This window comes from Oncorhynchus nerka, linkage group LG3 (genome assembly GCF_034236695.1).
Source record: "Oncorhynchus nerka isolate Pitt River linkage group LG3, Oner_Uvic_2.0, whole genome shotgun sequence".
Taxonomy (NCBI): Eukaryota; Metazoa; Chordata; class Actinopteri; order Salmoniformes; family Salmonidae; genus Oncorhynchus; species Oncorhynchus nerka.
In genome coordinates this window covers 12,897,650-12,921,666 of record NC_088398.1, presented here as the reverse complement: position 1 = coordinate 12,921,666, position 24,017 = coordinate 12,897,650, and the positions used below count along the sequence as shown (strand labels likewise).

Genomic DNA, 24,017 nt, shown 5'->3' with positions numbered 1-24,017 from the left:
GTGAGCAGAACCAGCGGTGTCGTTTGACTTAGCAAACGAGGATCGGATGTCGTCGACCTTCTTTTCAAAATGGTTGACGAAGTCATCTGCAGAGAGGGAGGAGGGGGGAGGGGGAGGAGGATTCAGGAGGAGGAGAAGGTTGCAAAGAGCTTCCTAGGGTTAGAGGCAGATGCTTGGAATTTAGAGTGGTAGAAAGTGGCTTTAGCAGCAGAGAGAGAAGAGGAAAATGTAGAGAGGAGGGAGTGAAAGGATGTCAGGTCCGCAGGAGGTATTTTCCTCCATTTCCGCTCGGCTGCCCGGAGCCCTGTTCTGTGAGCTCGCAATGAGTCGTCGAGCCACGGAGCGGGAGGGGAGGACCGAGCCGGCCTGGAGGATAGGGGACATAGAGAGTCAAAGGATGCAGAAAGGGAGGAGAGGAGGGTTGAGGAGGCAGAATCAGGAGATAGGTTGGAGAAGGTTTGAGCAGAGGGAAGAGATGATAGGATGGAAGAGGAGAGAGTAGCGGGGAGAGAGAGCGAAGGTTGGGACGGCGCGATACCATCCGAGTAGGGGCAGTGTGGGAAGTGTTGGATGAGAGCGAGAGGGAAAAGGATACAAGGTAGTGGTCGGAGACTTGGAGGGGAGTTGCAACGAGGTTAGTGGAAGAACAGCATCTAGTAAAGATGAGGTCGGCGTATTTCCTGCCTTGTGAGTAGGGGGAAGGTGAGAGGGTGAGGTCAAAAGAGGAGAGGAGTGGAAAGAAGGAGGCAGAGAGGAATGAGTCAAAGGTAGGCGTGGGGAGGTTAAAGTCGCCCAGAACTGTGAGAGGTGAGCCGTCCTCAGGAAAGGAGCTTATCAAGGCATCAAGCTCATTGATGAACTCTCCGAGGGAACCTGGAGGGGCGATAAATGATAAGGATGTTAAGCTTGAAAGGGCTGGTAACTGTGACAGCATGGAATTCAAAGGAGGCGATAGACAGATGGGTAAGGGGAGAAAGAGAGAATGACCACTTGGGAGAGATGAGGATCCCGGTGCCACCACCCCGCTGACCAGAAGCTCTCGGGTGTGCGAGAGCACGTGGGCAGACGAAGAGAGAGCAGTAGGAGTAGCAGTGTTGTCTGTGGTGATCCATGTTTCCGTCAGTGCCAAGAAGTCGAGGGACTGGAGGGAGACATAGGCGGAGATGAACTCTGCCTTGTTGGCCGCAGATCGGCAGTTCCAGAGGCTACCGGAGACCTGGAACTCACGTGGGTCGTGCGCTGGGACCACCAGATTAGGGTGGCCGCGGCCCACGCGGTGTGGAGCGTTTGTATGGTCTGTGCAGAGAGGAGAGAACAGGGATAGACAGACACATAGTTGACAGGCTACACAAGAGGCTACGCTAATGCAAAGGAGATTGGAATGACAAGTGGACTACACGTCACGAGTGTTCAGAAAGTTAAGCTTACGTAGCAAGAATCTTATTGACTAAAATTATTAAAATGATACAGTACTGCTGAAGTAGGCTAGCTGGCAGAGGCTGCGTTGTTGACTATGTAGGCTAGCTGGCATTGGCTGCGTTGTTGACACTACACTAATCAAGTCGTTCCGTTGAGTGTAATAGTTTCTACTGTGCTGCTATTCGGGGCTAGCTGGCTAGCTAGCAGTGTTGATTACGTTACGTTGCGTTAAAAGAACGACAATAGCTGGCTAGCTAACCTAGGAAATCGCTCTAGACTACACAATTATCTTTGATACAAAGACGGCTATGTAGCTAGCTATGTAGCTAGCTACGATCAAACAAATCAAGCCGTTGTACTGTAATGAAATGAAATGAAAAATGTGATACTACCTGTGGAGGCGAGCGAAATGCGGCGGATTGTTGAGTGCAGAAGTTCTGTTCGGTAGACGTTGGCTAGCTGTTGGCTAGCTAGCAGAGTCTCCTATGTTAAGGACGACATAAAACTACACACTCTAAACTACACAATTATCTTGGGTACGAAGACAGCAAAGACAACTATGTAGCTAGCTAACACTACACTAATCAAGTCGTTCAGTTGAGTGTAATAGTTGTGCTGCTAATCGGTAGACGGTGGACGTTAGCTAGCTGGCTAGCTGCAGGGCAGTGTAGACTGCGTTAGGACGACGAAATACGATAATTACGCAATTATCTATGATACAAAGACGGCTATGTAGCTAGCTAAGAAGAAATTGCTAAGATTAGACAAATCAAACCGTTGTACTATAATGAAATGTAATGAAATGTAATACTACCTGCGGACCGAGTGCAGATGCGACCGCTCGCTCCAACCAGCTCCAACCCGGAAGTCACAAGGATTCTGTGTTCTAGTGTGTTCTAGTACTACCGGTCTTGCATGTATGGGCGAACAAAGCTGTTTTCATGAGTGGTTTGAATGCAGAGTGACAGAGACAGAGCACAATAAGTCATACACCAAAAACACAGAGGTCATACTTTCTCTGGCTTTAGGGGGCATACTTGAAGCTCAACTTATTTCTCCCTTCAGAAGCTAACGTGACTGTACTGTTGCTTGGTCTTCAACCTCGAGATCGCTCTCTCTCTCACTCTCACTCTTTCTCTCTCTGAAAAAACAGGAAGTCTATTTTCCCACTGTTTTCTACTAGGTTGTCTTGGTTCTTCCCACAGTGGCCAGAGAATTACAGTGACATGGCCCTGGTTCTGAGTTCACTAATACACTGAGGACTGTCTGTCTATCTATTTTTCCCCTCATTTCCTCTCTCCAGATTTAGATCAATATTTGAGGACTAGGGTGAGGATGTACGGTGAAGGTCTCTCTAGCCGTGTTCATCCCTGGGTCTCTATGTCACGTTCTGGCCATAATTCTTGTGTGTTTTACTTTTTTTAGTGTTGGTCAGGACGTGAGCTGGGTGGGCATTCTATGTTGTGTGTCTGGTTTGTCTATTTCTATGTTTGGCCTGATATGGTTCTCAATCAGAGGCAGGTGTTAGTCATTGTCTCTGATTGGGAACCATATTTAGGTAGCCTGTTTTGTGTTGGGATTTGTGGGTGGTTATTTCCGTGTCTGTGTTTGTTTCACCACACAGGACTGTTTTCACATTTATTGTTTTGTATATTTGTAGTGTTTTCTCGGTATTCGTCTTTATTAAAGATGTTTAACCCTAACCACGCTGCGTTTTGGTCCGCCTCTCCTTCCCAGGAAGAAAGCCGTTACACTCTACAGGGAGCACCAGGACAGAATGTACTGTACATCAGACCTGGATTCAAATCATATTCAGAATCCTACCTTTAGTGTTTGATTTATCCCAGCGTTTCCCAAACTCGGTCCTGGAGACCCGAAGGGGCACGTTTAGTTTTTGACCTAACACGCCACAGCTGATTCAAATAATCAAAGCTTGATTATGAGGTCATTATTTGAATCAGCTGTGTAGTGCTAGTGCAATAAAACTAAATGTGCACCCCTTGGGGTCTCCAAGACCGAGTTTGGGAAACGCTGCTGTAGACTGTCTGGACAATCAACTTGGCAGATTGTTTCATTGTTTCCATTGCGCCACTTAAACTCAGTCAAGCCCTGATATAGTATCTGAAATGAATTAAAATAGTACATGATCTCAGGTCTGATGTACTGTGCAGTATCTTGTGACCAAGATAGGCTAGAGGGGACCAGGGCAGCACCAGGCTCTGAGGCCAAGCCTGCACAGACAGCACCAGACACTAAATCAATGTTCTTATTGCAGATCTCCACAACACAGTCTAGGGAGATTTGGTGAATTTAGAGAGTATTTGTTCAAGGCCTCTCACGCAAGCATGCATGCAGGCACTACAGCAGTAGTATATAGTTTCTTCTTCATCCCTCCTTCAAGCCTTGTCTATCGCTCTCTCTCTATATCATGCGATTTCATTAAATTAATTGTTCCATAGTGCTGTCTTTAAAAAACTAAATAGAGTATGATTATATTGACTCAAATAAACCCATGTAGCATTGTAGAAAACTAATTACTTTAGTGGAAAAAATAAATGATGTTTCTACATATTAGCACAGGGCTAATTTAGCTAATGGTCTTCACAGTAAATGTTTTTTCATCAACAAATAGAAGCATATTTGACATGTTTTATCAATAATATATTTCACAGCACATTAGTTTGGTGGATTTTGTAATAGATGTGAATTTAGCAGAATATTTATTGACTGTAAAAAGGCAGTATAGTATGGTAGTACTGTGCAGTTATGTGTGGAGGTTGTTTGTAGGAACATCAGTGTGTCTGATGTAACACTATTTAATATCCCATCAAAAATGTCATCATATCATTTTATAGCCCCATGAAAAACACATAGGGGTTATTTGCTAAAGGTTCTTGATAGGGGTTATTTGCTAAAGGTTCTTGATAGGGGTTATTTGCTAAAGGTTCTTGATAGGGGTTATTTGCTAAAGGTTCTTGATAGGGGTTATTTGCTAAAGGTTCTTGGGGTTATTTGCTAAAGGTTCTTGATAGGGTTATTTGCTAAAGGTTCTTGATAGGGGTTATTTGCTAAAGGTTCTTGATAGGGGTTATTTGCTAAAGGTTCTTGATAGGGGTTATTTGCTAAAGGTTCTTGATAGGGGTTATTTGCTAAAGGTTCTTGATAGGGGTTATTTGCTAAAGGTTCTTGATAGGGGTTATTTGCTAAAGGTTCTTGATAGGGGTTATTTGCTAAAGGTTCTTGATAGGGGTTATTTGCTAAAAGTCCTTGATAAATGTGGATCTGTCTCTGCAAGATAAAAGCCCTGGGTACATACAGTAATTGACGTAACGTTTCCTACAGTATCCTCCATCTATAGCTCCAGTGTCTGTACTGTAATGTACTGTACTGTGTGAGGGCTTTGCTGTGGGGAGCCCGTGGCAGAAGGTATGCCTTATGGCTGGTTGAGGAGAGGCTCTCCGAGGCCCTCTGCGGCAGTTGGCCTTCTGTCTGTCTGTCAGAGCAGAATCTGTTGCCGCCTCTGTTCTCCTCTCTTCCCTCTCTTCTCCTCCCTCTCTCCTCTCCTTCATCTCACCTCTCCTTCATCTCGCCTCTCCTCCCTCTTCTTCTCCCCCTCTTCTCCCCCTCTCCTCCCCATCTCCTCTCCCTCTCCTCTTTCTCCTCTCCTCTAAACAGTGTCCTCGTCCTCTGGTGGGTTACGGACAAGTCACCACAGAATGCCTAATGCACTAACAAAGACAATGACACTCAGAGGGTGGGAGCGATTAATCCACTTAGACTTTTGCTGTGTGCATTTCCACGATTACAAGGACGGGTCCAATTCTATTAACCGTGAGATTGTGGTTGTAGCCGGGAGTAGAGTGGTAGACCGTGGGTGCAGATGGTCGGTTAACATTCTTAACCAGAGGCACGAAGGAAATGTGTTTTGATTTGGCTTCTTCTCTCTTTCAAAGGCGTTTGTGTAAAATATGCCCACCATTACAATAGTAGATGAAGACAATTCTCTCTCGTGAAAATGTTAAAAAATCCACCCCATCAATCAACCGTCCTCGCTACAGTTACGGTAGTTGCTTGAAGTGGCAGTGAGTAGCCGTGAGTATGTGGCATCCACTCAACATGATTAAAAAATATATATATATTTCACCTTTATTTAACCAGGTAGGCTGGTTGAGAACAAGTTCTCATTTGCAACTGCGACCTGGCCAAGATAAAGCATAGCAGTGTGAACAGACAACACAGAGTTACACATGGAGTAAACAATTAACAAGTCAATAACACAAAAGGAAAAAAAAAAAGAAGGGGAGTATATATACATTGTGTGCAAAAGGCATGAGGTAGGCGAATAATTACAATTTTGCAGATTAACACTGGAGTGATAAATGATCAGATGGTCATGTACAGGTAGGGTTATTGATGTGCAAAAGAGCAGAAAAGTAAATAAATAAAAATAGTATGGGGATGAGGTAGGTAAAAATGGGTGGGCTATTTGCCGATAGACTATGTACAGCTGCAGCGATCGGTTAGCTGCTCAGATAGCAGATGTTTGAAGTTGGTGATGGAGATAAAGGCTCCAACTTCAGCGATTTTTGCAATTCGTTCCAGTCACAGGCAGCAGAGAACTGGAACGAAAGGCGGCCAAATGAGGTGTTGGCTTTAGGGATGATCAGTGAGATACACCTGCTGGAGCGCGTGCTACGGATGGGTGTTGCCATCGTGACCAGTGAACTGAGATAAGGCGGAGCTTTACCTAGCATGGACTTGTAGATGACCTGGAGCCAGTGGGTCTGGAGACGAATATGTAGCGAGGGCCAGCCGACTAGAGCATACAAGTCGCAGTGGTGGGTGGTATAAGGTGCTTTAGTGACAAAACGGATGGCCCTGTGATAAACTGCATCCAGTTTGCTGAGTAGAGTGTTGGAAGCAATTTTGTAGATGACATCGCTGAAGTCGAGGATCGGTAGGATAGTCAGTTTTACTAGGGTAAGTTTGGCGGCGTGAGTGAAGGAGGCTTTGTTGCGGAATAGAAAGCCGACTCTTGATTTGATTTTCGATTGGAGATGTTTGATATGAGTCTGGAAGGAGAGTTTACAGTCTAGCCAGACACCCAGGTACTTATAGATGTCCACATATTCAAGGTTGGAACCATCCAGGGTGGTGATGCTGGTCAGGCGTGCGGGTGCAGGCAGCGAACGGTTGAAAAGCATGCATTTGGTTTTACTAGCGTTTAAGAGCAGTTGGAGGCCACGGAAGGAGTGTTGTATGGCATTGAAGCTCGTTTGGAGGTTAGATAGCACAGTGTCCAAGGACGGGCCGGATGTATATAGAATGGTGTCGTCTGCGTAGAGGTGGATCAGGGAATCGCCCACAGCAAGAGCAACATCATTGATATATACAGAAAAAAGAGTCGGCCCGAGGATTGAACCCTGTGGCACCCCCATAGAGACTTCCAGAGGACCGGACAGCATGCCCTCCGATTTGACACACTGAACTCTGTCTGCAAAGTAATTGGTGAACCAGGCAAGGCAGTCATCCGAAAAACCGAGGCTGCTGAGTCTGCCGATAAGAATATGGTGATTGGCCGAGTCGAAAGCCTTGGCAAGGTCGATGAAGACGGCTGCACAGTACTGTCTTTTATCGATGGCGGTTATGATATCGTTTAGTACCTTGAGCGTGGCTGAGGTGCACCCGTGACCGGCTCGGAAACCAGATTGCACAGCGGAGAAGGTACGGTGGGATTCGAGATGGTCAGTGACCTGTTTGTTGACTTGGCTTTCGAAGACCTTAGATAGGCAGGGCAGGATGGATATAGGTCTGTAACAGTTTGGGTCCAGGGTGTCTCCCCCTTTGAAGAGGGGAATGACTGCAGCAGCTTTCCAGTCCTTGGGGATCTCAGACGATATGAAAGAGAGGTTGAACAGGCTGGTAATAGGGGTTGCGACAATGGCGGCGGATAGTTTCAAAAATAGAGGGTCCAGATTGTCAAGCCCAGCTGATTTGTACGGGTCCAGGTTTTGCAGCTCTTTCAGAACATCTGCTATCTGGATTTGGGTAAAGGAGAACCTGGAGAGGCTTGGGCGAGTAGCTGCGGGGGGCGGAGCTGTTGGCCGAGGTTGGAGTAGCCAGGCGGAAGGCATGGCCAGCCGTTGAGAAATGCTTGTTGAAGTTTTCGATAATCATGGATTTATCGGTGGTGACCGTGTTACCTAGCCTCAGTGCAGTGGGCAGCTGGGAGGAGGTGCTCTTGTTCTCCATGGACTTCACAGTGTCCCAGAACTTTTGGAGTTGGAGCTACAGGATGCAAACTTCTGCCTGAAGAAGCTGGCCTTAGCTTTCCTGACTGACTGCGTGTATTGGTTCCTGACTTCCCTGAACAGTTGCATATCGCGGGGACTGTTCGATGCTATTGCAGTCCGCCACAGGATGTTTTTGTGCTGGTCGGGGGCAGTCAGGTCTGGAGTGAACCAAGGGCTATATCTGTTCTTAGTTCTGCATTTTTTGAACGGAGCATGCTTATCTAAAATGGTGAGGAAGTTACTTTTAAAGAATGATCAGGCATCCTCAACTGACGGGATGAGGTCAATGTCCTTCCAGGATACCCGGGCCAGGTCAATTAGAAAGGCCTGCTCACAGAAGTGTTTTAGGGAGTGTTTGACAGTGATGAGGGGTGGTCGTTTGACTGCGGCTCCGTAGCGGATACAGGCAATGAGGCAGTGATTGCTGAGATCCTGGTTGAAGACAGCGGAGGTGTATTTGGAGGGCCAGTTGGTTAGGATGACGTCTATGAGCGTGCCCTTGTTTACAGAGTTAGGGTTGTACCTGGTGGGTTCCTTGATGATTTGTGTGAGATTGAGGGCATCTAGTTTAGATTGTAGGACTGCCGGGGTGTTAAGCATATCCCAGTTTAGGTCACCTAACAGAACAAACTCTGAAGCTAGATGGGGGGTGATCAATTCACAAATGGTGTCCAGGGCACAGCTGGGAGCTGAGGGGGGTCGGTAGCAGGCGGCAACAGTGAGAGACTTATTTCTGGAGAGAGTAATTTTCAAAATTAGTAGTTCGAACTGTTTGGGTATGGACCTGGAAAGTATGACATTACTTTGCAGGCTATCTCTGCAGTAGACTGCAACTCCTCCCCCTTTGGCAGTTCTATCTTGACGGAAGATGTTATAGTTGGGTATGGAAATCTCAGAATTTTTGGTGGCCTTCCTGAGCCAGGATTCAGACACGGCAAGGACATCAGGGTTAGCAGAGTGTGCTAAAGCAGTGAGTAAAACAAACTTAGGGAGGAGGCTTCTGATGTTGACATGCATGAAACCAAGGCTTTTTCGATCACAGAAGTCAACAAATGAGTGTGCCTGGGGACATGCAGGGCCTGGGTTTACCTCCACATCACCCGCGGAACAGAGGAGGAGTAGTATGAGGGTGCGGCTAAAGGCTATCAAAACTGGTCGCCTAGAGCGTTGGGGACAGAGAATAAGAGGAGCAGGTTTCTGGGCATGGTAGAATATATTCAGGGCATAATGCGCAGACAGGGGTATGGTGGGGTGCGGGTACAGCAGAGGTAAGCCCAGGCACTGGGTGATGATGAGAGAGGTTGTATCTCTGGACATGCTGGTTGTAATGGGTGAGGTCACCACATGTGTGGGAGGTGGGACAAAGAAGGTATCAGGGGTATGAAGAGTGGAACTAGGGGCTCCATTGTAAACTAAAACAATGATAACTAACCTGAACAACAGTATACAAGGCATATTGACATTTGAGAGAGACATACAGTAATCACAGGTGTTGAATTGGGAGAGCTAGCTAAAACAGTAGCTAAAACAGTAGGTGAGACAACAACAGCTAATCAGCTAGCACAACAACAGCAGGTAAAATGGCGTAGGCTAGGCAGGGGGGGTCGGATTAACTACACACAGAGCCTGAGTGCGGCTGGGGCCGACAGATAAAACATAAACAAGCAGAATGGAGTACCGTGATTAATGGACAGTCTAGCATGCATCAGCTATGTAGCCAAGTGATCAGTGTCCAGGGGGGCAGCGGTGGATGGGGCAGGGAAGCTGGACTGGCGAGTGTTATCCAGGTTAAAAACAGTTAGCGGTGGCTAACAATGACTAAATAGCTTGTAGCTAGTTAGCTGGTTAGCTTCTGGAGGTTCTTGAGTGTGTTCTAGAAATTAAAAATAATGGCGATTCCGTATCACATTGGGTGAGGCAGGTTACCGGAAGGTATAAACAAATTAAAAAGAGAAAAGAGAAAGTAAATATGGGTCCAGTGAGTGTTTGGGACGCGGCGATTCAGACGGTTAGCAGACCTGTGCTAACAAGCTAACAGTTAGTAGGCCAGGGCTAAACAAGGTAGCAGTTAGCGGACCGGGGCTAAACAAACTAGCAGTTAGCAGGCCGGATTAGCAAGCAAGGAGATAGCAAGGGCTAGAAAGTTAGCCTTTGGGGGACGTCGCGATGGGGTGAGTCTGTTTATTCCTCTTCATGCGGTGACATCGATAGACCGGTCGTGGGTCCGGATATTGTAGCCCAGGAGTATGCTTCGGTGGTAGCACAGGAGCTCTGGCCGGGCTAGCTTCAAGCTAAGTGGGTGGAAACGCTAGCCAGGAGTAATCATCCGGGGATTGCGGTTAGCTAGATAGCTAGTTGTGAAGAATCCAGCTGAAAATGTTCCGTTTGCGGTGGGAATCCGGTGGGAATCCGGGGATAAAAATAATAGGTCCGTTATGCTCTGGTTAGAGTCGCGTTGTTCGAACTGGCGAGAGCTTTCCGAGCTAAAGGTTAGCTGATGACCGGTTAGCTGAAGACCGCTAGCAATGGTTTGCTGACTGATAGGTGGTAGCTAGCTGGTAGTTAGCTGGCTAGCTTCAGTTGAGGGGTTCTGGATCCAAAGTAGATATAAGTACTTTAGAAGAAAATAGCTACATTGGGTGAGGCGGGTTGCAGGAGAGTATTTAGAAGTTGAGGTTTAACAAAATGTTTTAAAAGATATGCGAAGAAAAATATGTTAAAAATATTTTTAAAAACGATATATACAAGGGACACGACACTACAAGACGTTCGACTGCTAAGCCATCTTACTGCACCATTCAACAATTCAACTGTACCAATAATCATTCAACTGCACCATTCAACAATTCAAATGCACCATTCAACCCTTCAATTGTACCATTCAACCATTCAACTGCACCATTCAACCATTCAACTGCACCATTCAATAATTCAACTGCACCATTCAGCAATTCAAATGCACCATTCAACTGCACCATTCAACCATAATTTCAAGACACTAGAATACATACATTACTGTAGCTGTTGACAGCTGACACAGAGGGGTCACATCACATGGAAAACCATTTTGTTTCTAGTAATTCAGAGCAGTGAGCCCAGATCATTGTGTATAATGGTTAACTTCCTGCATCAATATTGATGAACAGAAAGCAAAAGAAACACACACACACACATCCACGCACGCGCACACACACACACACACACACACACACACACACACACACACACACACACACACACACACACACACACACACACACACACACACACACACACACACACACACACAAAGAGTCAGACAGTGTAGGTTTCCAAGGTGGTCATAAAAAAAAATGTTGATAGAATTAAAGACATGCAAGGCAGTACAGTGGGGTGTAATGCATTTTAAACAGACACAATCATCTCAGATTGGCCACTTTGTCATCAGGCAGGAATTTGGTAATTGCTGGCAGCTCAACTAAAACAAGTAGAATCAATATCAGCTATGAAAAAGGAGGTTGAAACAAAGAGAAAATATGCTCTGTTCTGGAGCTACTGGGTTTAATGTGACCCTCGGCATGATTAAAGGACAGACAGGTCAAGCAGCATGAACACTCAGAGGCTATGTATCAGGCTACACTTTATCTGTAGCTAATAAATGGTTGCAGCAGTATGTGATGTCAATAACACAGCAATACATGGTTAGTGTTCAGACGGTTGGTTAATTGAGGGAGGAAGCCGTTGATTGACTCGCTTGAGTTGCACACTAATGTGTTGATATGAATATGTAAGTACTTTAATTTCTGTGTGTGTGTGCGTGTTGTGATTACTCACAGGCTCTGTCGCAGTTCAGCAGTGTCTCTGGACGTTCCTAACGATTGAAGACTCTTCTCTAATGCTACAACTGAGATGGGGAGGAACATATAGTATTGTAAACATCAAAGACGTTCAAGTGCTTTTAGAGTAATATCTCAAAAGTATAACAGAAAAGACACACACACACACACACACACAAACATATTTACAAGACTCACCATTTGCATTGATCTGGAAAATGTTGGAGGAGGTCTCTTGAAACACGTCTTGCAGCTCTGAGGAGCTGACCTGTGTTGCTTGGAGAAGACATGATGGACATCAGTTCGATGGAGCATGATAAAAACACACCAATAACAAGGCAGATATTTGAGATAAAACACAACAATGTTCCATCATGAAATGTGTTACAGTGAATATGGGGTTTAACCTTGTCCAGGACTGTAATCTGGGTCCATCGACTATGAACCAAACACCTTAGGTAACTGCTAAATAGCTCTGAGGGAATTTACACTGTTTTCCTAATGACCTGAAGGTCATGGACATGTCTTTGCCTCTTCAGTAGTCACGACAGGTAAGAATATGTATTTATTTTTTCTAATAGCAGTGAGCAGGAAGTAAATTGCTGGGAGTCGTGAGTCCAGCTGATGGGTTATGTGGGCAAGACTCTTCTCCCTGATCAAAAGGACAGAATGTCACAGAGCAAGAACGCCAGAAAGAACTGATCATTGTCAACGGGAGAAAAGCAACAGCAGTAGAACATAGTGGCACACAGAAAACACAGACCAAGGTCGGACTATGTCTAATTCTGACCCCTAAAGTGACTGTAATTGAGTAATTGTAAAGTTATTTTTGGACATTTTTATCAGACTACTACCAGTAGTGTTTCGGCAGGTGTGAAAATGACAATGAGTGGTGGGGGATTACTGGATGGAATGAAAAGGTACGGGAAAAGAAAGAGGAAGTCTGTTGAACCTGCATACTGTATGAGCATTGTTCCATTAAGCTGTGCTCTAAAACCACAACTGAGGCACAGAATAACAAAAGAAAGGTTTGCAGTTCACTGAGACATAGGATCGTCATGTCTGCATATTAAGGGTCATTCACTTGATTTAACAAACTATGGACAGTTTGCTGTGGTGGAAACAATAGGGATTAAGTCAAACGTACACGCTACACGATAGCGATACATTTTCAAATGGTGTCATTTTTCAGTACAATGACCTTTACTTCCCCTAGTGTGATCTACATTCTCCCGCCTTCGACACACGCTTGTCCAGTTCTTCCCATCGTTATGATAAATGGCGGATGCTCAATGTTCATGCTGCTTCACATGGAACCACCTATGTCTGTGTGGAGGAACTCAGAGGGCTAAGTCATCCCTCTCCTCACATCAGTGACCTAGTGTTTCACACTCTGCTGATGGAGGGATAGAGGGAGAGATGGAAGGATGGAGGACTACAGAAGGGTGACACAAAGTCACCCAATGATACGGATGGTGAGTGCAATTTCAGGGGAGACATTGATTACTCTGCACCATTCTACCCACTAACCAGTGGCATTACCCTGGTCTCTCTTCTGTCTGTTCATCCTTGTATGCCATCTGATTAGGCTTTGTTTGTCTCTGTGAGTATGTGAGTGTTCATATATGTGTGTGGGTGTAACTTCTCAGACTACACTCGGTTGGGGGCTTAGCTAGTTGGGTTGGCTTAGCTAGCTGTATTTGAGTGTGTGTGCATGCTTATGTGTAGTCAGGTCTGCGATGTGTGTGTGATGTCTGACCACGCCCGGTTCACGGTAGAACGAGTTGAATGTGTGTGAGACAGATATCGTGGCAGGCCCAGCCATCCACTGCAAACTGCTGTGTTACGTAAATACACCCCTGCTGGTGGGGAAGCGGTGGCACGACGGGATCACTTCTAAGCCCTTTATCTTCCACCACCTGGATCCAGCCCCACTCTATCTTCAATTATCACACACACACGCGCACACGCGCACACATACACGCACACACACAGACACATGCACACACAGTCACACACAGACAAAGACATGCTTCAAAACAGCACTCCCATATGAAAAGATATGCAAATACAGCACCATTGGAAAGTATTCAGATCCCTTGACTTCTTCCACATTTTGTTACATTACAGCCTTATTCTGAATTAAATAAATACAAAGCTCAGCAAGTTACACACAATACCCATAGTGACAAAGCGAGAGCTCGTGGCTCTCTGGCAGACCTCTGACTCATTCCCCTCTCATTCCGCCCACTTCACAGTAGAAACATTGTGCGTCATTTTGACTTCTGTTGACTACACAACATGGCGGATATCTGTTTGGGTTGTTTTTGTCTCTGAGCGATGTACTTGAATATGCATATAATTAGTAGATTTGGATAGAAAACACTCTGACGTTTCTAAAACTGTTTGAATGATGTCTGTGAGTATAACAGAACTCATATTGCAGGCAAAAACCTGAGAAGAAATTTCAACTCTTGGCCTATCAAATACACAGTGTCTATGGGGTCATATTGCACTTCCTAAGGCTTCCACTAGATGTCAACAGTCTTTAGAACCTTGTTTGATGCTTTTACTGTGAAGTTGGGGTGAATGAGAGGGGAATGATTTAGAGGTCTGCCAGAGAGCCACGAGCTCAGTCTCACGCGTTCACGTGATAGTTAGCTCTGTTCCATTGCAAATCTACAGACAAAGGAATTCTCCGGTTGGAACATTTATGACCGTGCGTACTGAACATAACACGCCAATGTAAACTCAGATTTGTGGATATAAATATGAACTTTACAGAACAAAACATACATGTATTGTGTAACATGATGTCCTATGAGTGTCATCTGATCAAGATCATCAAAGGTTAGTGATTAATTCTATCTATATTTCTGCTTTTTGTGACTCCTCTCTTTGGCTAGAAAAATGGCTGTGTTTTTCTGTGACTTGGTTCTGACCTAACATAATCATTTGGTTTGCTTTGGTCGTAAAGCCTATTGAAATCGGACACTGTGGCTGGATTTACAACAAGTGTATCTTTAAAATGGTGTAAAATACATGTATGTTTGAGGAATTCTAATTATGGGATTTCTGTTGTTTTGAATTTGGCGCCCTGCAGTTTCACTGGCTGTTGACGAGGTGGGACGCTACCATCCCACGTACCCTAGAGAGGTTAAAAGGCACACGTTTTTGAATGTCCCTGGGTGCCTCAGCCAGAGTTCGGACTTGAACTCGATCAAACATCTCTGGAGAGACCTGAAAATGAATGTCCAGCAACTCTCCCCATCCAACCTGACAGAGCTTGAGAGGATCTGCAGAGAAGAATGGGAGAAACTCCCAAAAAGTGTGCCGAGCTTGTAGCGCCATACCCAAGAAGACTCGAGGCTGTAATCGCTGCCAAAGGTGCTGCAACAAAGTGCTGAGTAAAGGGTCTGAATACTTATGTAAACGTGATATTTGTGTTATATTTTATTTTATAAATTAGCAAACATTTCTAAAAACCTGTTTTTGCTTTGTCATTATGGGGTATTGAGTGTAGACTGATGAGGAAAAAACTATTTAATCAATTTTAGAAAAAGTCTGTAATGTTACAAAATGTGGAAAAAGTGGAGGGGTCTGAATACTTTCCGAATGCACTGTATACAAACGTTGTCATGAGCAACCTCTCTCCTTCCTTTTCACTGTATTTACCCATCACTATCTGACACGAACACATGCGTATGCACACGCACACACACACACACACACACACACACACACACACACACACACACACACACACACACACACACACACACACACACACACACACACACACACACACACACATGACAACTACTAGTGGAGGGTATCTGACACAGTCATTATTCTAGTGTCCCCATGTCCCCGCAAGGTGGTCTTGGATTCCTGGCGGCTACACTGGACAGTGTTCTGGCTCTCTGCCTGACAAGCTGGCACAAAAAGAACAAGGGATGGAGGGAGGTGGAGAGAGGAAAGGAATGGAGAGGAGAGAATAGAGAAGGGTGAGGCAGGATGAAAGACTAAGATAGGGACAGAAAGGTAGCCAGGCCTGGGAATTTTTAGATAGGCATTTAAAAATGTTTAATGTGTTTAATTGGATCTTTTTTCTTCCTTGGTCTCCTATCTGTCTCTACAGTGCTTTGGAAGAGGTCTGAACCTATAATCACGTCATAATGTCTAGCAGAACTACATCCAACTGCATCACTCAGCACAATCTCCATAAAGAGAGTGTAAAGGGAAGTGATTAAAATGTGTCTTCACACTGCGGCACGACAGGTTGAGGAATGCTGATCAACCGATACAGAAGCTGCTGATTTCGCCCTACACACACACGCAAACACGCAAACACGCAAAACACACACAGTGCTACCGTGATGAATGAAAACCTCAGCAGCACGCGAGAGACAAATTAACATCCTGGCCTTTGCAGTGTCGCTTGTCGATACGGCAAATGCACTATCTGCAACACGTTCAATTACACTCTCAAATCATAGAGCAACTTAATCAAAAGCTCCCATCTCATTACCTTCGAGGTCAGCAGCTGTCGTTCCACTGTGGAAACTCTTCCTAAAACAGGGCCAGGCTGGGCATAGACCCACTGCAGGGGAAAAATAGCTTTTTCTCATTTCTTGCTCCCAGAGGAGCTTCCAACTTCTAAAGACTATTTCAGTATGTGATGCCTTTTTATACTTACACACAAATAGTTTTGTTTGGGACAAAAAGTATGCCAGTATTTGATTCGAGCGATCTAACCAAGGTCAGGTCATTTTCAGATAATTCTCACAAGCTTGTGTTAACTCCCATAGCTAACTTGGTTTTTAGTCTTCCGAACAATCACTCGAACAGTCACACTACGCAACTAAACACAGACCATGTTGGGTTGCCATAAAACATGCTTTAGCCTAGCCTGCATACACTGCAGTTGCTATAACAAAGTTCATGCTAGGTTAATTTTGGGGCAAGATGTGAGCAGGCCTGGAGATACAGTACCTGGAGTGACAAGGCAACAAAAACACACAACAAGCATTAAAGATTCACCGTTTCAACACAGCTCTACCCTCCACCCACTCCAGAGTGATCTCTTCTCCTCTGTTGGTGTGTTCCAGAGGGATCTCTTCTCCTCTGTTGGTGTGTTCCAGAGTGATCTCTTCTCCTCTGTTGGTGTGTTCCAGTCAGGAGACATAGACAATGCAGGAGCACATTCAATGGTGATCATGAAAGCGTCTTCTTCTCCTGTTCCAAAATAACAGTGCATTTCGCCAGAACACCATGCTGTTCAAGCCTTGCTGTTTGCCAGGAAGTCTGATGATAATAGTCCCTTTACAGTTCTCAATCACTCACCCACTCCATCATCCATAACAAATTACAGAGTTGGCAAAGATAAAACACAGGCAGAAAATACAACTATTTTCCTGTGATGTAGCCAACAATATATCTCGAAACATGAATTGTGTCACACTCATAGCTGATATTTCAGATATCCATATACTAAATACATTGAAGTTGGAGAGGCATCAAATGCCCACTAAAGCCTAATATAGTTCTAATGGACTTTCTTAATGCTCTGAGAAATTGTTATGAGTGTGAGCCTCTTCCTCCATCTGCTTGGTGCTAACTGGCTCTCTTTCCCCTGAATTAAACCGCTGATGCCTCATCAATGTTGCTGTATGATGCACAGTACGCAACTACACAAATATGTGTGGGAGAATCGCCTATCAATACGGTTGCCTTCTGTAGCCCTCTAAAAATACCGTTGTGAATATGTTCTGATGCAGTGAGAGTCTGACGCCAAGCTTGACCTTTCGAATGGTAATTACAAATATATCTTTCACAAAACCTTCGATCATACAGATGTTGATTATTTCAAAAATGTTCTTTACGCTAGATAAACACATTAATTCTTTGTGGTGATTCACCATTGGAACTTTGTTAGCGTGCATGATTATGCATCATCAATCCGACAAAAGAAGCAAAACAAACAACCTTTAACTTACTCCCACAATGTTTTCCAACTCTTGAGCAACACCATCTCTTCCAAGCTGTTCTAGTTCTAGTAACATTCTAGTTCTAACCTGAATACGTGACTCCAGACCACTGCAAGCAATTCACTCCCAGCGGCTCCAATGACATTGTCATGGCTGCTCAGCACACACCCCACTTGGGCCACTTACGGACCCTCAGCGATACCTGTGGCTGGTAGAGTGGTCTCTCATCAAAGTCTCCTCCCAGACAAACAGCTCTCCATCCCAACCAATCCTAATGACCAGGGCTGGGGCTGTGGAGCAGAGCACTAGAAGGGTCTAACGAGACTGGTCTCTCCCAGGGTCAGTCCCAGAAAACAGGGAGAACACGGCGAGAAAAGGCCAAACCAACCTGGTGTGTGCTGCCGGACCAACCTGGGTTCTCTTTATTGGCATTACAACTGTTCAAACACACACACACCAGGAACAGCAGAGCCCAACAGACAGGTTTTCTCCACAAGCAGACAAAGGAGAGTGCCTCCACTTTTTGACCACAAGTGATCGAAGAGAAGAGATTGAAGAATAAGAGTGAGTGAATGTTCACGAGAGATCACAGACAGACACTACTAGGAGTTTGATAGACTAAGCACCCACACGGGGAGTAGAAGAGAAGAGTTGCATATATGCTGGAAGGGCTTGAAAGGTTTGGCAAGAGAAAGGAAGAGAAAGATTATCCTGACTGACAGCTCCATTAGAGACTCTACCTGGGCTTTGATCATTTCCTGAGCCCCCCTCCACTGCTACACAGCTCAGTACAGCTAAGTCACACACACACACACGCACACGCGCACACACGCACACACACACACACACACACACACACACACACACACACACACACACACACACACACACACACACACACAGCTCAGTCGGCGCAGGCAGCAAGATCCAGAAGCCACAAACAGCAAATCTGACAGGCTCCGGCCTGCTGAAATGGCCCCGGCTTCACTGTGATCAAAGCTACTCTCTCTGATGGCACAGACCCCCATCTGTCTCCCCATAACACTGAGGCTGCCAGTCTGCTCTTTATACACTAGGGAGAGAGGGAGCGAGAGAGAGAGAGAGAGAGATGGGGAAATAAAGGGAGAGAAAGGGGGAAAGAGAGAATGAGATATAAGGGGATAGAGTGAGAAAGAGGGAGGGAGAGAAAGAGAAAGCGAGAGAGAGAGATAGAGAGGGAGAGAGATAGAGTTGGGGTATAGAGAGAGAGAGAGAGAGAGAGAGAGAGAGAGAGAGAGAGTGGGAGAGATAGAGTTGGGGGAAAGAGAGAGAGTGATGGGTAGAAAAGAGAGAGAGAGAGAGAGAGAGAGAGAGAGAGTGGGAGAGATAGAGTTGGGGGAAAGAGAGAGAGAGAGATGGGCAGAGAGAAAGAGAGAGACAGAGAGAGTGATGGGTAGAAAGAGAGAGAGAGAGAGAGTGGGGGAGAGAGAGAGAGAGAGAGAGAGAGAGAGAGAGAGAGTGGGAGAGATAGAGTTGGGGAAAGAGAGAGAGAGAGATGGGCAGAGAGAAAGAGAGAGAGAGAGAGAGATGGGTAGAAGAGAGAGAGAGAGAGAGAGAGAGAGAGAGAGAGAGAGAGAGTGGGAGAGATAGAGTTGGGGAAAGAGAGAGAGAGAGATGGGTAGAGAGAGAGAGAGAGAGAGAGAGAGAGTGATGGGTAGAAAAAGAGAGAGAGAGAGAGAGAGAGAGAGAGAGAGAGAGAGAGAGAGAGAGAGAGAGAGTGGGAGAGATAGTTGGGGGAAAGAGAGAGAGAGAGATGGGTAGAGAGAAAGAGAGAGAGAGAGAGAGAGAGAGTGATGGGTAGAAAGAGAGAGAGAGAGAGAGAGAGAGAGTGGGAGAGATAGAGTTGGGGGGAGAGAGAGAGAGAGATGGGCAGAGAGAAAGAGAGAGAGACAGAGAGGGGGGAGAGAGACTGTCACTGAGTGAATGTGAACACTTCTTTCTCCCAGTTTTACAGTATGTAGGAGTTAAGAGACAAAAGAGCCTGTTTGATGTTTGTTTGCTCCTGTCAAATTCATCTTACTTCACTGGGTATTTGAGCTACACCATTATGCCTTCTACCAGCAACTCTTACTGGAGTGTCAGCTGTGATCACTGTTAAAATGAACTGTATAGCACAGGAACAAAAGTACGAATACATACACAGAGCATATCCAATATAAAGAGGCACACACGCGCGCACACACGCGCACACACACACACACACACACACACACACACACACACACACACACACACGCACAAACACAGTAACACACGCGGAGGGTAGTGAACAATATACAATACTCATACCCATTAGAGACCTGCCTTAATCTGGCCTGTACTACAAGGCTAACGTGTGAAAGGTAAAATGTCATGGAGTAGAGCAGCGACTGACCAATGACGCCTAACACTCTCCAAGTTCCTGACATCACACTACAAATCTGCTTCAGGTCATTAACACGATAACACTCCTTTGAAATAGGATATCTGTTGTGAGCTGTAGAGTGGATATTTCCTCCAAACCAGTGCATATTCCCTCCAAACCAGTGCATATTCCCTCCAAACCAGTACATATTTCCTCCAAACCAGTGCATATTCCCTCCAAACCAGTGCATATTCCCTCCAAACCAGTGCATATTCCCTCCAAGCCAGTGCATATTCCCTCCAAACCAGTGCATATTCCCTCCAAACTAGTGCATATTTCCTCCAAACCAGTGCATATTCCTTCCAAACCAGTGCATATTTCCTCCAAACCAGTGCATATTCCCTCCAAACCAGTGCATATTTCCTCCAAACCAGTGCATATTCCCTCCAAACCAGTGCATATTCCCTCCAAACCAGTACATATTCCCTCCAAACCAGTGCATATTCCCTCCAAACCAGTACATATTCCCTCCAAACCAGTGCATATTCCCTCCAAACCAGTGCATATTCCCTCCAAACCAGTACATATTCGCTCCAAACCAGTGCATATTCCCTCCAAACCAGTACATATTCCCTCCAAACCAGTACATGGATATTCAAAGGTCTTGAGCGTATAGCAATAGCATTATCCCTTCCTGATGTGCATGGTAAGACAAAGAACACTTTATGTCCTGCCTCCCCCTACTCTTCATTTCTCTGCAGAGACCTCATACAGTATGACCTCTTGGACCTCTTCCTGCACACACACACACACACACACACACACACACACACACACACACACACACACACACACACACACACACACACACACACACACACACACACACACACACACACACACACACACACCCTATTCCACGGCAATGAACCTTATGATTGCCTCTCCTCATATGGTCAAGGGGTGGTAGTGTTTTCCATCCATCCATCCATAGTCAGCCACCAAGCCATGTGGCAGATTGATGTCACTTTGACAAACTCAGTATTGTTTTCTATATTGTCCAAAAAAGTGTTAGTGACAGTTTGTTTCAGTTATAGTGCAAATATGGTGCTGAAGTTAGCATGACATCATGGAAGTGAATGTTTGTCTTTACCTACTGGTTGGTAGCCCTGCCTCTTGGGGCCTCCGAAGGGGTTTCGGCTGCCTCCAAAGGAGCCTGCATCGATGGATCCGTAAGACATCCTGTCCTGGTGGTTTTGGGTCTGTCTGGAACAGAGAGAACACAACAACATCAGTCGGATTGGTGGATATACTATATGGATCTGAGTAGGCTTTCAATATTCCTGGAATCATCAGGGGAAAAGATAGACATTTGCGATGTGGCAATCTGTGTGTACGTGTGCATAAATATAAGTGTGTGTATGAACTGAATCCCCGATCCCACAGTGACATTATGCATCATGACTCAGCCTCCCCCTCGTCTATAAGGAGGTGTGCAAAACATCGCCGAAAAGGTTAAAGAATGCATAGTGAATGTTTACTCTATTTAAGACATGGACACACAGGTGACATGATGAGATCTATGAAGCCCTGTGTCTACCAGCATCACAACCAAAGGTCACATGGTATCATGATTTCATAAGCTGTCCTGTAAGACATTCAGCCCTCTGTGAATAGCAGGCATTGAACTAAGTAGGCTTGTAATTGTGTTCTAATGTCATTGTCCAGCTGTCCTTTTGTGGTATTGAAGCCAGTCTGGTCTTGTCTGGCACCTGGGTCTGGGTATGTGAACACTGGCATTCATGACTGTCTCATAAGGGTGGCAAAGGAACAGAGAGAGAGGGAGCAGAGAGGAATAGAGAGAGGAGAGGAGATGGGGAAGGACAGAAGGATAAAATGAGAGAAGAGAGGTATAGAGAGAGGAGATGGAGAGAAAGGTAGAAAGAGAGAGGAAGAGGAGAGAGACAGAGAGAGAGGAGATGGAGAGAGGGGTAGAAGGAGAGAGGAAGAGGAGAGAGACAGAGAGAGAGGAGATGGAAAGAGGGGTAGAAGGAGAGAGGAAGAGGAGAGAGACAGAGAGAGAGAGAGGAGATAGAGAGAGGGGTAGAAGGAGAGAGGGAGAGGAGAGAGACAGAGAGAGGAGATGGAGAGAGGGGTAGAAGGAGAGAGGGAGAGGAGAGAGGGAGAGAGGAGAGGGAGAGAGAGAGAGAGAGGAGATGGAGAGAGGGGTAGAAGGAGAGAGAGGAGATGGAGAGAGGGGTAGAAGGAGAGAGAGAGGAGATGGAGAGAGGGGTAGAAGGAGAGAGTGAGAGGAGAGAGAGGAGATGGAGAGAGGGAGAGGAGAGAGAGAGGAGATGGAGAGAGGGGTAGAAGGAGAGAGGGAGAGGAGAGAGAGAGGAGATGGAGAGAGGGGTAGAAGGAGAGAGGGAGAGGAGAGAGAGAGGAGATGGAGAGAGGGAGAGGAGAGAGAGAGGAGATGGAGAGAGGGGTAGAAGGAGAGGAGAGAGAGAGAGAGGAGATGGAGAGAGGGAGAGGAGAGAGAGAGGAGATGGAGAGAGGGGTAGAAGGAGAGAGGGAGAGGAGAGAGAGGAGATGGAGAGAGGGGTAGAAGGAGAGAGGGAGAGGAGAGAGAGGAGATGGAGAGAGGGAGAGGAGAGAGAGGAGATGGAGAGAGGGGTAGAAGGAGAGAGAGGAGATGGAGAGAGGGGTAGAAGGAGAGAGAGAGAAGATGGAGAGAGGGGTAGAAGGAGAGAGGGAGAGGAGAGAGAGAGGAGATGGAGAGAGAGAGAGGCGTAGAACGAGAGAGGGAGAGGAGAGAGAGAGGAGATGGAGAGAGAGAGGGGTAGAAGAAGAGAGGGAGAGGAGAGAGAGAGGAGATGGAGAGAGGGGTAGAAGGAGAGAGGGAGAGGAGAGAGAGAGGAGATGGAGAGAGGGGTAGAAGGAGAGAGGGAGAGGAGAGAGAGAGGAGATGGAGAGAGGGAGAGGAGAGAGAGGAGATGGAGAGAGGGGTAGAAGGAGAGAGAGAGGAGATGGAGAGAGGGGTAGAAGGAGAGAGAGAGAAGATGGAGAGAGGGGTAGAAGGAGAGAGGGAGAGGAGAGAGAGAGGAGATGGAGAGAGAGAGGCGTAGAACGAGAGAGGGAGAGGAGAGAGAGAGGAGATGGAGAGAGAGAGGGGTAGAAGAAGAGAGGGAGAGGAGAGAGAGAGGAGATGGAGAGAGGGGTAGAAGGAGAGAGGGAGAGGAGAGAGAGAGGAGATGGAGAGAGGGGTAGAAGGAGAGAGATAGGAGATGGAGAGAGGGGTAGAAGGAGAGAGAGAGGAGATGGAGAGAGGGGTAGAAGGAGAGAGGGAGAAGAGAGAGAGAGGAGATGGAGAGAGAGGGGTAGAAGGAGAGAGGGAGAGGAGAGAGGGAGAGAGAGAGGAGATGAAGAGAGAGAGGAGAATGGGGGATTCAGTCCCATCTTCAAAGGGAGACAGAGGATCAGATTCACTGGAACCAAATGGTCATTTAATCTGATTAATTTTTATAGAGCAGCAAGATGAATTACTGTTGGCAAACAATAAACAATCTCTCTCTCCTCCTCTTGAATCCCAGCCCAGTCACTAGTCACTGTAGTGCCTGGTGCTACAGCCTTCTGAAGTGTGCATAGGCAATCCGTGCTCTCACTCTGAGCAGGACATAGAAATATACAGATTTTCAGACCAACTTTCTCAGACACATTCTCTTTTGTTTTCCCACATTCTATATAGGAATATATACACACTTGTGTGTGTGTATACCACACACAGAAACAAACAAACACACACACACACACACACACACACACACACACACACACACACACACATACACAAACACATACACACACACACACACATATATCCTATAAGTGTCTCTCACAGTACAGCCAGTCACCCTTGTGAAGAGTGAGGTCAGAGCAGAGCAGATGACTGCATGGTGTAGTGACACAATGAGTGGATGGTGTCCCACTGTGTCATTACTCATTGCCTTAGTGTTCCTGGTCCCTGCACCAGCTAGCCCCACGCACCCCTGGCCTTCACCCAGCCTCTCCCTCTTTGCCTGGCCTGGTGATGTCATCAACACTCGCCCTGGTCTCT

The 24,017-nt window shown here is 46.0% G+C and overlaps 1 protein-coding gene across 1 annotated transcript in view; it reads right to left on the bottom strand.

Moving 5' to 3' along the window:
• The window catches only part of LOC115102479 (t-SNARE domain-containing protein 1-like), a 135,023-nt gene that overhangs the window by 85,713 nt on the left and 25,293 nt on the right, over nt 1-24,017 (bottom strand). The window contains exons 2-4 of the mRNA XM_029622482.2: nt 21,054-21,166; nt 11,726-11,803; nt 11,526-11,595 (exon numbers count right to left, since the gene is read on the bottom strand). Coding sequence (XP_029478342.1) covers nt 11,526-11,595; nt 11,726-11,803; nt 21,054-21,141 — 236 coding nt within the window. The 5' untranslated portion in view covers nt 21,142-21,166. The remainder of the gene's footprint in view (nt 1-11,525; nt 11,596-11,725; nt 11,804-21,053; nt 21,167-24,017) is intronic.